This window comes from Xiphophorus couchianus, chromosome 13 (assembly GCF_001444195.1).
Source record: "Xiphophorus couchianus chromosome 13, X_couchianus-1.0, whole genome shotgun sequence".
Lineage (NCBI taxonomy): Eukaryota > Metazoa > Chordata > Actinopteri > Cyprinodontiformes > Poeciliidae > Xiphophorus > Xiphophorus couchianus.
The window spans coordinates 8197500-8212709 of record NC_040240.1 but is presented as its reverse complement, the minus strand read 5'-3'; the positions used below and the strand labels follow the sequence as shown (position 1 = coordinate 8212709).

At 42.2% G+C, this 15210-nt stretch overlaps 1 protein-coding gene across 1 annotated transcript; it reads right to left on the bottom strand.

Moving 5' to 3' along the window:
- Positions 1-167: 167 nt before the first annotated feature.
- tril (TLR4 interactor with leucine-rich repeats) lies at positions 168-4557 on the bottom strand. Its single transcript, XM_028035714.1, has one exon. It carries the CDS (start codon positions 4172-4174, stop codon positions 1694-1696), a length of 2481 nt encoding a protein of 826 aa, XP_027891515.1. The 5' UTR covers positions 4175-4557; the 3' UTR covers positions 168-1693.
- Positions 4558-15210: the final 10653 nt, after the last annotated feature.

The following is a 15210-nucleotide window of genomic DNA, read 5'->3' as shown; positions in this document are numbered from 1 at the left end:
AGAGCCATAGAAATGGAAAGAAAGATTGTAAACAGGCTTTCTTGAATGGCACTTCTATCTATCTATCTATCTATCTATCTATCTATCTATCTATCTATCTATCTATCTATCTATCTATCTATCTATCTATCTATCTATCTATCTATCTATCTATCTATCTATCTATATCTTCACGTGGTTTTATGTCATTTTCATTCATGAAAAAAGATGGAATGTTTGGTTGTTTGGGGGAAAGATTTGCATGAGGAACTGTGCGGTTCACTCTGCCCCCTAGCGTCCGTTTCGGTGGTTACACCGTCTTGTGACCACAGTAACCGAAAGACATTGAAGCAGTTTTAGGTTTTTTTCCCAGCATGCACTCATAAATATTTCGTAATATATTGTTGCACAAACATTTTAAAGTGGTGTTTTCCCTTTTGTTCAATTGGCATGCCATTTGTATTCAAGTATGTAAGTGTTCAAAACTTTATTTCAAACTAAGCCAAATCTTTCATGTAAAACATTGAAAATGAGTTTAGATAAACTTGAATGATTGACCCTTTGACCTTTTGGTGGTCTTAAAATACTTCGTTGTGCACAGATTTTTGTCTGTTGGGACTAAGTGCTGGAGGCACTCCACCCTGTTGACTCAAACAAAGACACTAACCATTGCCAGACTTCGCTAACATTAACACTGTAAGAGCCTCACACACAATTCAGATTTTCCTTTAAACCTTTAGATTTATTGTTCCACCTTCTGAAATACAAACGGTAGTCTACATTTAAGCTCTGAGTGACAGATGTTTAAAATATTAATAGTTTTCAGCAGTATCGTCAACATGAATAGACTTTGATTGCCTAAAGGTTACAGTATGGCATTACATGAAAAATTAAAAAAAAGAGACCGCAGAGTCCAGATATCAAATCTGTCCTCTTCCAACATGTGTTTCACCTGTCCCATGTGGGTATAGAAATGTACACTTCTTTTGCTTTGCCAAATAAATCAATACATATAGACACAAAATATATCATACATAATTAAATTGTCCACAAATGCTTCCATTGCAATTTAGGCATATTGTTGGAGACATTTGCTCCCAGCAACTAGTTTATGCGCAATCTGGAGGTGTACGCACTTGTCCACACAGGAAATCCAGTGTGCATACTGATTTCCTTGTGCTTTTTTTTGTTTTGTTTTCTGCATAATATGAAATGACATAGTTATTTTTACAAAACGTATAAAACATAATACAAACAGTAGGTGTTTCTCTGCCAACCAGCAGCCCTCATCACATACTGTACAAATATTAGACAATATCATGTCTGTGAACTGGGTACTAGCACCATTGCTGAAATCAGTGGTACAACATCCAATATGTGCACACATCCACTCATAAAAAAATCACATATGTTGAGACATTCTCAGGTGCAAGGAAATGACAGAGGAAAAGGCCTCATTAAGGAAAAAGGAAGTCTGAAAAAATGGACTTCCTTTGGAGTCTGAAATGATTATTATGAGCTTAGCTGTGTTACAGCTGAAGGAAATTGTTCTCAGTAAATAGAGTCAACCAAAAACAAATGTTCCTGGTCTGGTTTTGCAGGGTGTATACAGTGAAAAACCGTTTTGTTTTGTTTTGGGGGTTTTTCCAAAGAATTCAACTTGGTCAAAATCAAATATTTCTTTCTATACCGTGCATTTCCATGTATTTTTGTTTTAGTCAGAGAATCTCTGCATATTGCCATCTCTGCGAACACCACAGTTGTCTAAAAACCGATCACAAGGGAACTCAATCAGGTCTCCTTCCTCCAGGGGAGCAAGACGAGCTGATCGACTGCTCTGGTAGCTGGTAAAGTCCGTGGAGACGGAGGTCGCTGCCACCGTGGGACGGAACGGCCTCCTCGTGGAGTACATGTGTCGCACGTGAACGGCTGACTTCCTCTTCTGCAGCCTCTTTCTGAGGCTCCGCCCAAGCCAGATGCCACTGATGACCAGCAGCAGCAAAGCATTTCCCACCAGTGTCACCACGGTCACCAGCTGGAGGTCAGACGTTAGAGAAGTACTGCTCTGACGGCTGGCCACCTCGGGGAGGGTGACCAGTCCTGCACAGTGGTCACGTGGTGCCACATGGCACACAAATCCGCCAACTACTCCTTCCACACAGACCACATAGGTCACTCCCGAGGTGAGTTCGCGAAGGGTCACAGAGCGAGAATCTCTTCCGGCATAGACGTAGCGAGGGAAACGGTCCGGGTTGCCGAACCGGTCAAACAGAATCCGGTAGTGAACTTCGTGTAGGCCTGGTTTTGGTCCTGGAGAGTAGCGATGGTTATCTCTGCTTGTCCAGTAAACGGTGACAGTGCTAGATGTCACCTGATCAACTGAAACATTGGTGATGAAATGTCGGTTGAACACACAAGGATCTGAGATAACGGGCAGTGCCTCGTCTCGATCTGACCTCAGGAGATCAAACTTTTCTCCTGGCTGGACAGGCTCACTGGTAGTGAGCCATGTGTTTGTTGGATGACTTGGTTTGGACGTGACTAATGGATCAATCTTAGGGATAACATTTGACCTTTGGCTTCCTTTGGTACGTCTACCAGCTGCCTCTGTAGCAGGTCGTGACTCTTTCTTTGTTTGCTTTCCTTTCAGGATAGAAGGTTCTGCTGCCTCCAGACCTCCTTGGTCTCCTTGGATTTCTACCTCTTCCTGGCCACCTCTTTTCCTTTTCTCCCCTTCTCTCCTTGTCACTATCCCGCCTCTGTTAAGCTGTCTTAAAACGTCTCTTTCTCCTAATTCTGTTTTATTTCTGTCACCCAGCTCGATCCAATTCTCCTCATCTTTCCCCTCTCGATCTAACTTTGTTCTATCTTTCCCATCCAGTTTCTTACGTAGGCCTCCTCCCTGACTGTCCTCAGGCCCAAATCCACTCTTACAGGAATGGTTCCAGTTCCCGAGGGGATGCAGCTGGGAGCTGTTCACATAGTCCAGATATTTCCCCCTCAGAGTTTCCGGGTAATGGCATTGCACAAATACAGACAAAAGCTTTCGCTGAGAATGAGCAGCAGTCATCCATCTTTTCAAATCCTCAAGGCGACAGTCGCAGGTCCAGTTGTTGCCGTGAAGATCGATGTTCTGAAGAACGCTGTTGAAGGCAAAAATCTCACCTGACAGACTGGTGAGAAAGTTGTTCTTCAACCTCAACACCTTTAAGTATGTAAGTCTGGAAAAGGCGGAGGGGTCCACACTGACAAGCCGGTTGTGACTGAAGTCCAGCACCTCAACCCTCTCCAAAGGGTCGAGCCATCCAGCATTAATTTCCTCCAGCTCATTGCCATCAATCAGAAACTCCCTGAGGCTCGACAGTCCCTTCAGTCCGTCTCTCTCCACGCCAGAAATCCTGTTGTTACTGAGGGAAAGCTTGGACAGTTTTTTCAGGTTTTGGAAGACGTGGTTTCCGATGTGCCGAATTTCATTTTCAGACAGCAACAAAACGGTCAGAGATCTGAGGTGAGAGAAACTCAGAACATTAGTGAGGGCCGACAGCTTGTTGTGGGCCAGGTTAAGAAAGCGCAGGTTGGTCAGTTTCAAAAAAGCGTTTCTGTGGATGTGATGCAGTTTGTTGTGCTCCAGGTGAAGGTACTGAAGGTTTGCCAAATTTGTGAAAACAGAGTCCTGCAGAACCTCTAATGAGTTACCATCCAGGCGCAGTTTAACAAGATTATCCAAGTTCAAGAAGTTCTCCGGTAGGACTTTCTTAATGGCGTTGTCATTCCCATAGAAAGTAGACAGTTTATTCAAAGATTGTAAACTTCCAGCAGGTAAAGCTGTTAAAAGATTATGCCCCAAGTAAAGCTCCTCTAGCCTGGACAGCTTCTCGAATGCTTGTGGGTGAATGGCTGCTATTTGATTATACTGCAAATTCAGCCTTACGAGCTTACAGTACCGTGCGAAATCTGACGCGGAGATGTTCGTGATGAAGTTGCCCCCAAGGCTCAAGATCAGCGCATCATCTGACACCCGCGCGGCAGCTCTGGGCACAGCGCGCAAGCCGCGGTTGGCGCACAGGAGGTGCAGCGCATGCACGCAGTCGCAGCGCTCGGGACAAAAATCCAACACCGGGGAGGAAGATGAAAACCCACCGAGCGACAGCAGGAAAAGGCATATTCCCACCAAGGAGGAGCCGCTGGTATCCATTTCCACGTTCGCTGTTCAGGTGTGGGCGCCCCGCTCCTCTGTCATGCTGCGGAGCGACCCCTCCATGACTCACGCCGTGATCCGAAAAGCGGCGCACAACTCAGGAGCATTTGCTCCGCACGCGTCAAAAAAAAAAAAAAAAAAAAAAAGCAATTTCATTAGTCCAACGTGCTCTGGTGCTGCTCACCACCCGAATGCATCCTCCATCCCCCCAAGTGGTCATCTGCTGCGAATTACACAGCACACGCGCACACACCCCTACACACACACACACACACACACACACACACACGCACACACACACCCACACACGCTGAAGAAGTCCCTCCCCTGCAACTCTGCGACCCCACCGGAGCCAGATGTGCACGCCTCGTCTCTTTTCGCACGAGATTCAGCACCCCGCGCGCGTCCCCGAAAGAGCGGAAGACCCTCTTCTGACAAGCTGACATTTGAGCGCGCGCGCGCCCCCGCAACCCACTGAGGGATGATCCAAAGCGGACGCTGGAAGATTTCCTTCACACGGAACCCCAGGAGAAACCCCCTTGAATTTATTATTGTTTTTTTTTTTTTAATTCTCCAAACTTATCTCTCTTTTTTTTTTTAAAAAAAAAAAAAAAAAGAAGCACTTACCACTACTAAAACAAACCTAGCATCAGTTGAGCTTGAGGTGTGTTTTTCTGTCCCCCGGGGATACACCCAGCAGAAAGCCTTCAATAAGAGTCCACTCATTTAGTCTGCATGCGCGCGGTGCAGTAACTATCATCTCGAAGTCTGTAATGTGATTTACATTCTCTCATTAAAGCGTCTGTTTGTTGCGGGGTTTGGGGAGGACACGCCATGGGGAGCACAGATGGTTCGCATTTGTTTTGAAGAATTAACAAGGGCGTGCTGCTAGACTGCTGGAAAGACTTACCGAATGTGAATTAGAGAGACGCAGGGAGCCTAAATACAGTCTGAGGGGGAGGCGGGTGGATGAAGGTTTAGTCCATAATTTTGCGGACAGAGAGGAATGACTCAACCTGTGCATTAGTTTTCGGAACCAGGTGTTTAGCTCGCAATGACAAGATATCTGCACCTTTATGATAAACACGGGAGTCAGTGGCTCGGAGAAATGATGCTCACTGCACCTTCCAGCTCTTGACGTTTTGTCACGTCCCAACCATAAACGTTAATGTAGCATATTGAGACTTTACACTAACTCAAAGTAGTGCAAGGAATCATTTAGTTACCAAGACAGTTGTGATTTTCAATGAAGATGGAAAGATAAGAGAAAGAGATGTAAAATCCAGTATATATTTGGGTTTCAGGGCTCAAAGGATCAAAAAAGGTTTGGTGCATTTTCTTGCAAAGTTAACAACAGTAACTTCACAAGAGTCTGAGTTGGCCCCAGCAAAATAGTTTAAATTTAGATTGGAAAAAAAACAAAAAACACAACGTATATTAATTTACTATAATTCGGTGCAATAGCAAGTCAATGTTTCCATCTAATGTGTTGTTAAAAATGTTCAGATTATAGATATTTAACGGATACTATTAAGTTGATATAATGATGCTAAGAGTAAATAATCCAAGCTAAAAACTATGTACTTGACTATGTAATATGTAAAACTATGTAATATTACTTGGTATAATTATTTATTTTTATTTAAAAAAATATTGATTATTGTTATTATTATTATTTGCTTACTTTGACTCAGCAGTTCTTATATCACCTATTACAAACACATTGCTTCAACTACAGGTTTGCTGTTGAGTTTCCCAGGTTTCACGTTAACGCCTGGGACCCTGAGAACAAAAAGCATCTGAAAGCTGCATCAAACTAAACAAAAAATGTTCAAGCACATGCAACACATTTCCAGATCCTGCTTCCACCGCCATCCAGATACGAGTGATGCAATGGTTTCCAGAGCCGATGTGTTTGGTTGACTGTTGCTGCTTTTTCGTTTTTGCATTCCCAGCACATGTTGAAAACATTCCGTGGCCAGCAGTATTCCCATGCATAGCTTCTGCTTCACATCATCAGACATTATAGAGTTGTGAGTGTCTGTGAGAAGCAGATAGAAATACAAACCCAAGGGGAAGGCCCCCCCACTACCCCTCTTTTTTTGCCTGGAGGTCATTTCCTGTCTGACCATATCCATGTTATACTGCTCTGGATGTCTTCTACTTTTTCTCACTCTCTCTCTCTCTGTGGGGGTGTGCGTGTGTGGGTGTGTGTGTGTGTGTGTGGAGGTGTGGGGGTGGGTGTGCGGGGGTGGGCATGTGTGTGTGTGTATCTGTCTGAATGTCTGTCAGGTCCATTTTGGTCTCGCTCCCTTAGGGGACACGCACATTGAGAACACAGTTGGCCCCAGATTCGGCAGGTCCGGTCCATTTGTTTGTATGGAAGTTTCCTGAATTGTTCCCAAGATTCAGAGAAACAAGCAAAAGTTTCATCTTTGTCCCCTTCTTAATTCAAGATCAGAAGTAACTTCCGCATCTAAAGAGGACCAAAAGGAGCACGATGCATTATTGAAGGAGTTCCATTGATAAAGCAACCGAAGGTAAAGTGGAAGAGCAGCGTTAGGCTGATCCAGACAGCAGATTGCTGTCTGGGCTGGCCCAGATTCATAAACACACTGAAATAAAGAGAGACTCCATTGAGAGGAGTGTGGTGAACAACTCTCAAAACTGTGTTTGGCTAATACTCAAAGCATTGCAAAAGTATTCATACCCTTTGAATCACAAACATTAATATATTTGTTGCAATTCTATGACATAGACCAGCACAAAGTAAAAGGTATAAGAGCACACATAAATCTGGAAGGAGTGTGGCGCAGCTGGAAACTCAAGAAGAAACGTTTTAACTTTTTAACCTACACGCAAAACTCTAAACATGGTAGAAAACGTATGTGTTTCTAATATAATTTTGCACGAATGAACATACCCAACAGTTATTAAGTTGTAATTTATATTGCTGGATCCAACTTTTCTGTGTCAGTGCTGGGTTTCACCCACGGGGGATTCAGGTGCTGAAACATTGTAACATTAATAGGAACTAAAGGGATTTTCAAGCAATCTCTAAGCTCTCAGAGTTAGAAAGATCAGTCGACTCAGACGTATTGAAGAAGCAGATGGTTGGGGCAGGAAGAGGAAGTTTAAGTTTCAGTCACACAAGCTCATATTTTTCCTTCACATTAAACTTTGTCAAACTTATATCCAAGGGAATATTACTCTTACAAGGGGGGAATATTGTTTTACTGGTTATACTTGGAGACAGCATGGTGTGTTTTTTAGAGCTCGGTGGTGCATTCAAAAAACCAAAACACACAATTGAGCTAGTTTTTGGTCCTAACCCAACGACAGCTGATAGACAAACAGTATCTTTCAAAAATAGTCATACCCAGTGATCTTTTTCCAAATTACTTCGTGTTGCAGCCCCAAAGTTCAATGTATTTTATTGAAATTCTACATTATAAATCCACACAAAATGGCGCATAATGACGTGGATACAAAGAATAAATGTGTATTTTTAAAAATTACAAATAAAATGTCAAAATTGTGGAGTGCATTTGTATTCAGCCTGCCTCAGTCAACATTTCGTCGAACCTTTTGCTGTAATTACACAAAGTCTTTTCAAAGATTTTCGATTTGATTTTAAAACGGCTTGTTCTATCCAGCAAAATCCCAATAAAAACACTGGAGTTTTGTGATTGTAACGTAAATAATTGGGGGGGAGGGTGGGGGACTCGAGGGGTATAAATACTTCTTGCAAAGCAAAGTGTCGCAAACCAATGAGTATGGGTGAGATGACAGTAAGAAAGATGTTGGTTCAAGTTGGGCCCTGCACACAGGAGTTTGTGCCAAAAAGAGGTATGTATTATATTTCTGGTGCTTCAATCTTGCAATCAAAGAAGACAAAACTTAATAATTTAGTTAACGCCATCCAGGAAGTTATGGTCAGTGTGCATTGTTGTAACCTAACCAACAGAGAACGATAGAGGATGGCTGCTTTCTGCAACCACAAATTAAAATCATGTCAACATTTTGTCACTGTTGCTTCAGCAATATGAATGAGCCGACGCCTTGTGAGGCTTTTAGACTACTGGGACTTCAACTTCATTTTTGATTTTCATGCACATAAAATGGATTCTTTGTTCTCGAGCCTGAGTATTATAAATAGAACCATCTGATAAAGTGCTACAGGTCAGTGATAGTGCTTAAGTTTGGATGTTCTGACTCTAGTTAAGAATAATTTAGCCAGTTTAAGACAGAATTTTATATCTAAAATATTTTTACCTTTGCATAGAATATTGTTTTGTAAAACATAAATGAGTAGATAAAGAGGAGCGCAATGGGTACAAGAAGGTATCTACATTCTATAGTTTTTTGAGGTATTACTGACCAATCAGCAGCCAATGAGAATGAAAGTGACGATAAAGTGTGAGAAGCTGGGCAAAAAAATAACAAAAAATTACACTTGTTTGTTTTGAGATTGCGTTACAAGAAATGTGATTTTGTTCAAAATCTTTTCGAGAATAAGTGCTACGGTTCCACGTTTTAGTTGGAGCTCTTGGATGTCAGACTCTGCTGAGACGGTGCACTCCTCAGAAAGCAGAGGTTTCCAGATAGATGTCGAAACAGATGGCATTTTCTTTCATCTGGAGAAAGCACATGTGCAAAATTCGAGGCAGATTTATCGTCTGCTACCATAATGATTCACAGGACGCTTCGAAAATAGACACAATCCACCACGAGAACCTGCTGATCTTGGTTTCATCTCACTGTGCTAACCCATGCAAAACAACAAATCTCCAGTTCAACGTTCGAAAAGCAGCACAGCCTCATAATCTCACAAAATAGAAGCCTGTGAAGCTTCAAGAAGCCACGAAAAGTGGATGTGATGCTCACAGTGCAGCGACAGTTCTTTTTAAAATTTCATATAAAACCAAAATAAAATTAATTTACATAATCTTCTACTTTAAGCCTGCTGAAAATGAGGTCACCTCCTTTTGACTTAGCTATTATTAGCCCTTCAGCTATAAATTAGAATTCATTCTCTGGAGGGCTAAAACCTTAGTAGGTCACTCCACACATTATATTCATTTTCAGTCTAAATATAAACAGAGAATTACCACACATGCACTAATAATGGTGGGTAGCACAACCTAGATGATGATTTGTATTGTATGTTGCACATGTACAGTAGTAGAAGAGCTTGCACATGTACAGTAGTAGAAGAGCAAATGATGGATGGAGAAATTATTATACCTTTGATATTCACAGCATTTATTACCGATCTTTAAATTCTTCTTGGATCTTCGTCAGGTCAAACTTTTATACCCAAGCGTGCCAGCTTCTTGGGTTTTGAAGTTTTTAATTTATTGTACATTTTGTTTCACAGTCAAAAACCTACATACACCGCCTCTAATATTTGGGTAAATGCCTTGCGAAACGTTTTGCAACATTTGTGGAGCTTCTATTATTATACTGGTTAGATATTTGACCACTGACAAGAGGAAGTTGCTGAGCTTATTTAAATCAGTTGGTTTTCTGAGACATGGTTACAGCTTTTCTCTGTGGTTAAGGTTAAGGTCCGGGTAATTTCAGAAGCTTAGTGTTTATCTGCTTTATCCATTTGAATAACATTGTGTCACATGTTGGCTTTGCGATTGTTGTCCTTTTGGAGCCTCCACCTGTTTCCATGTTTTGACTATGAAGCCATTAGGTTGATCCATCATCATTTAAATTATATTTGGAGGCATCAAAGTATGGTGCATTACACAAAGTGAGTGGCATAGTGAAAATATCGCAGGACCTCTGGATTCTTCAAGTTCATCCTGTGACCTCCGACGAACAGGAAACGGTTGAAACAGATTTACTACTGCCTTACCTGTTACAATGCCAGAAAAGATATGTGGCTGCATTTTTGCATGCATATATTTGTACATTTATCCATCCATCCATCCATCCATTTTCTGTTCACCCTTGTCCCTAATGGGGTCGGGAGGGTTGCTGGTGCCTATCTCCAGCTACGTTCCGGGCGAGAGGCGGGGTACACCCCGGACAGGTCGCCAGTCTGTCGCAGGGCAACACAGAGACATACAGGACAAACAACCATTCACACACACACTCACACCTAGGGAGAATTTAGAGAAACCAATTGACCTGACAGTCATGGTTTTGGACCGTGGGAGGAAGCCGGAGTACCCGGAGAGAACCCACGCATGCACAGGGAGAACATGCAAACTCCATGCAGAAAGACCCCGGCCGGGAATCGAACCCAGGACCTTCTTGCTGCAAGGCAACAGTGCTACCAACTGCGCCACTGTGCAGCCCGACTGTACATTTATCAATATAATATAAACCATTCTAGGCTGAAACGTACATGCAAGGATTAAAGCAGCAAAAGGTTCAAAAAGGAGAGGATGTGAAGTTTACATGAGCAACAGCTGCAGCAGTCATTAAGTGCTTCTGCCTTAGCTGGGCTGGAGCTAAGACTTCCAAAGCTGAGATGCTGTACAACTGTGTGCGCAAGTGTTTGTTGTTTGACAGATATGTGTGTTTATGGACTTAGAGGACGATGGTGAAAGAGATTTTCCTCAGAGAAGATAACACAACCATCAGGATGTATCACACGCATGCCAAAATGTTGGATAAATGATGGACTGAGAGTGAGAGGAACACCTGGGCCCCATGCCTGCAGCCATCTACATTCCCATTGCTCCCCCTGCTCAGCTATCCCCCCACCCCCAGCTGGTTCCCATCACAGACAGGAGGAAAAGAGGCCAGCACAGACGGAAAAGGACAAAATGACAATGATCTTGCCCTTATCAAAACAACGAAAGTATCTTCACCAAGGTCAGTGCTGGATAAAAAAAAGGATTTTAGAACCAAACACAGCAAAGATGCTTAATGCACTGTGCCATGCAACATGGGAATTGGGATTTCTATTTAGAAAAATCTCCAGTGTCTGCTGCCTGACCTCCTGGGGTTGCGTTTGGTTACAGAGGCCAACGTGTTGAACGACCAGAGGAGGGGAGGGCAAACCTTTACAGCTTCCGTCAGCGCGGGGAGAGCAAAGAATGGAGGGAACGGAGCAGGGAGGACGGGAGGTAGTCCACATCTGGAATAAATTACAGAGCATGCAAAGGCCTTGTTGAAAGGAGAGAGCGGAGGGGGAGATAAAGGAAAAAGTAGTGTAGTATAGTGGATCATGTGTGTGTGTGCTTGTGTGTGGATTGAAAAGCAGACGCTTTGAACTCAGAGCCCTGATAGAAAGTGTATGAATAGCCATAATCAGTCTCAATCACTTAATGACACTGGCATGGCAGATTGCACTGACATGTTAAGCCCGCTGAGCCGCTCACAAGATAACCCTCAGGATCTTAAACACTCAGAGCAGCGCGAGATATGCATGCACACACAGAGGGATAAAAGCGATCCCAAAAGCGCCCATATGGACATGATCTCGGGATTAGAGCCGCTCAGGCTAAGTCGGTGTGGTACAAGTAACAAGAGCGTAGAAAAATGTGGCCTTTATGACTCATTAAAGCACAGTCGTCAGTGGGTAATTTAGGTTGAGACATCTGAGCAGCAGCTGTCTGAGTCTGATGGTGTGCTGTGTCGCCCTCTGCAGACACATGAAGGGATCATCCTTTCAGTTCTGCCACTTGAAGATTTCTCTTTTCTCTCTACAGGTAAGACTAATGTTATGTGTCAGGCAGTTTACCATTTATCTCCAGATTGTTGCTTGCATCAAACGTAGTTGTGCTTTACTTTGCACATTAGTTTGCGAGGAAAAACTGGATAATCAGGAAAAGTGGTGCACTAAGGACTACCAGCTGGGTATTAGACAAGTACATCTCAATAACATTATATGCACCAGCTTGTCCTTTGCACTGTCAATTTTTTGGACTGTGGGACTGTTTAGTTGGGACAGTATCAGTGCTGCATGAGATTAAGACAATCAACATGTGGTTCTGGTGAGGTGTTAAGGAAGTTCAGGTTATACCTTTGGGTCTGGTGTTTACTATGTGCCTCTGGATAACACTCCATTAATTCCCTACGGGGTTCAGGTCACGCAATGTTTCTGGCCAAGGAAGAACAGTAATTCCATGACCATTAAAACAGGTGCTAATATTTTTGACAGTGTGGGTAGGTATCACATCCTGCTGGAAAATTGAATCAGCATCTCAGTGAAGCATGTCGGCAGAAGGATAAAGGAAGTGGTCTAAAATTTCCTGGTAAACTGACTTGCTAAGTTTGTAACTGACTAGACGTAGTATCTCCTCAATTGTGCCTATACATCCCTTTACTCTTTAGCCAGACTGTGAAACCTTGATTTTCCAGTGAATGAAAGATGTACTTTAATGTGAAAAAGTACTTTGAACCATGAACAACATCCCAGTATTTTTCTCTTTGGTGTAGGTAAGATGTTGTTGCTGCTTCAGTTGGGGCTTAATGACAAGAATGTGACAGTAGTCACCCATGTCTTTGATACTTGTGTATGACAACTCATGATGGCTTAAATTTTGTGAATTTCACCCAAATTGATTGTTCTTCATGATTCTTTATCTATGTTCTGACAATCAACTATGGTTGTGGTAAAAAAAAAATAAATAAATAAATAAATAAATAAAAAAGAGGTCCTAGTTTTGACAAGAGTCGAATCTCTTGTCCTATGTCAACTGTCCTCAAAAGGAGCTCATTCTGAAACCACTGCTGAAAAATCAAGCAAGGAGCTGAGGGGTCTCCTTCTCAGGTGGATGGGGGACCCCAGAGTAGACACAGACTTTCCAGATTGGTGAGGGCAAGGTATATTACGCCTTCTGGTTTGGGAATACCGTGGGATGCCCAAGAATGAGGTGGAGAATGCCGCTAGCGGGAGTCATACCAGGGGTTCTCTAGATGAGCAGAAGATTATGGACACATGAAAAGAGAAAAACAGCTATGTTGTTCCCAGTAGATTCCTATTGTGGCGTGATACTACATTACATCTTTTGAGCATCAAATGCTCATAAAACACATCTGGCTTTTTCACATCTGTGACGTGAAACAGGTATGGACAGTGATCGACCATTTCCGAGAAACAGAATCTCAACTATCATGCACCATCACATACCTTCATAAGATTAACTCTTTTCTTTTAATGAGATTTCATTTTTGTGGAAAAAAGAAATCAAAAATGCTAAACAATTGTAGGAACAAAGTCCATTTTAGAATTATTGGGGATGACATATGTCACTGAAGGACTTCCAGTCCAGACTCTTGGGGGTCTAACACTAAGAACGTTTTGCTTCTAAGTGGTTGGGTTTCCTGAAGTCCTCCCAGTTTTACAGCCTCCAGCCTGAATAGAAGCCCCTTGAGTGTGCAGTAACCAAAGTGAACCTGCAGATGTCACTGTAACACCCAATTTGTAAGAGGCTTTGTACGTTTCCATGGGTTCTGAAGTGACAGGTATAAATAACCACAGGTTTCATTTTAAAGCTTTATTTATGTATGCTTGCTCTGCTTAATTGAGACCTTGTCCAGATGTCAAAATCTTTGAAAATGTGGAAAAACATTAGCCACATTCTGAGTGTCTTTGTTGCAAGCCAGGTTAGGGTGTGTTCCCTTGTGGCTATGTAAGTGCACACTCCTTAAATGAGAGCACAGGAATCCACCTTGTTTAACAATGGAAATACCTGAAATATAAACCCAGAGAACAATCTCTTTTTATAACCCTTCCACTCCAAACACCACCCCAAATGCAGACAGCTGCCTCACTGTCTGTCAGGTCTTAACACAAGAGGCCTGCATTCCTTTCACAAGTCAAACGCTGTTAGGATTTTGTTGGGCTTTGAGTGTCCCGACACACCCAGCTATCTTCTCAGAAAGAGTGAACCTCCTCCCCATCCCCCCACCGTCTACTTTTTCCATGTTTTTACTTCATTCCGTTGCCATAGAAATAAGCCCTGGACAGGAAGTCAGCCTCATGCCCATGCAAAGAAGGGAATTTGTTTTGTTGGGTAAACAAATCCAAAGCATGAAGGTGGTGCACCGAGCCACAAGGACATGAGGAGCAGAACTTCCAGAAAGAGAGAAAGAAAAACAAAAACATGCCCGGTTAGGTAGAGACAGATAAACAATTCATAATTTCTTCCTATCCAATCACATCACATCTCTCCATTAGTCATTACTTACGTATAAACTCAAAAGTCATGTGCAAAGCCAACTTTTGCAATAGTGGCTCTCAGGAAAATCACCAGTCATTGGATGTTATGCTGTTAGGCAATGAAAGGAAGCAGATTAATAATGCATCTTCACATAAAGCGGTTTGGGACTATTGTGTAAGCTACAGTAACTATGTTTACAACACAATAATCTTTGTACAATCCAATATTGGTGGAGATAGACATGTTATTTTTCCCACCAAGTCCGTAATAATTCTTTGACATGAGGCAGAACTTCAGGAATGCAAAGTATCAAGATGACTGTCTCAGCTTTCAATCAAGAACGCTCGTTGGATAAAGTGAAACTTGTGTTGGGACACTTTATTCTCTTTTCACTGCCAACTAAAACACATGGCAAGTTGCTTTGTTAGACATGATGTTGTTTAGCGTTTAATGTCCAGATGGCTTTATTTCCTATCGACAATATTTCTTGTCTTATATCATCTTATTTGACATTTTCCCAGGACAAATGATTTCAAATTTCTTATTCCTCTGATCTAAATTAAACACTGAGGAAGACTGACATTAGGATTTAGGAATTAGGACCCAAGCATGCTGTATTGAGATTTAGTTTAATAGACCAACACTAAGCAGAGCAGAATTTTATGCAGAATCTTTTTTTTTTTAAGTAGATCAAAATGTTACTTTCTAGTCTAAATCTAAACTGATGGCATACTAATATGCTGAGTGGGGCAATAAATGGAGCCAAATAACGGGCTAAAACGGAGGAAAACCTGTTTGTGATGGCAAAAGAAACTGAGTTCAAGACCATTTCTAAAAATATAACTTGATTGAAACAAAAAGACATGTTTTAAGATAAAAAGAACAACTTTCTGAAAAAGA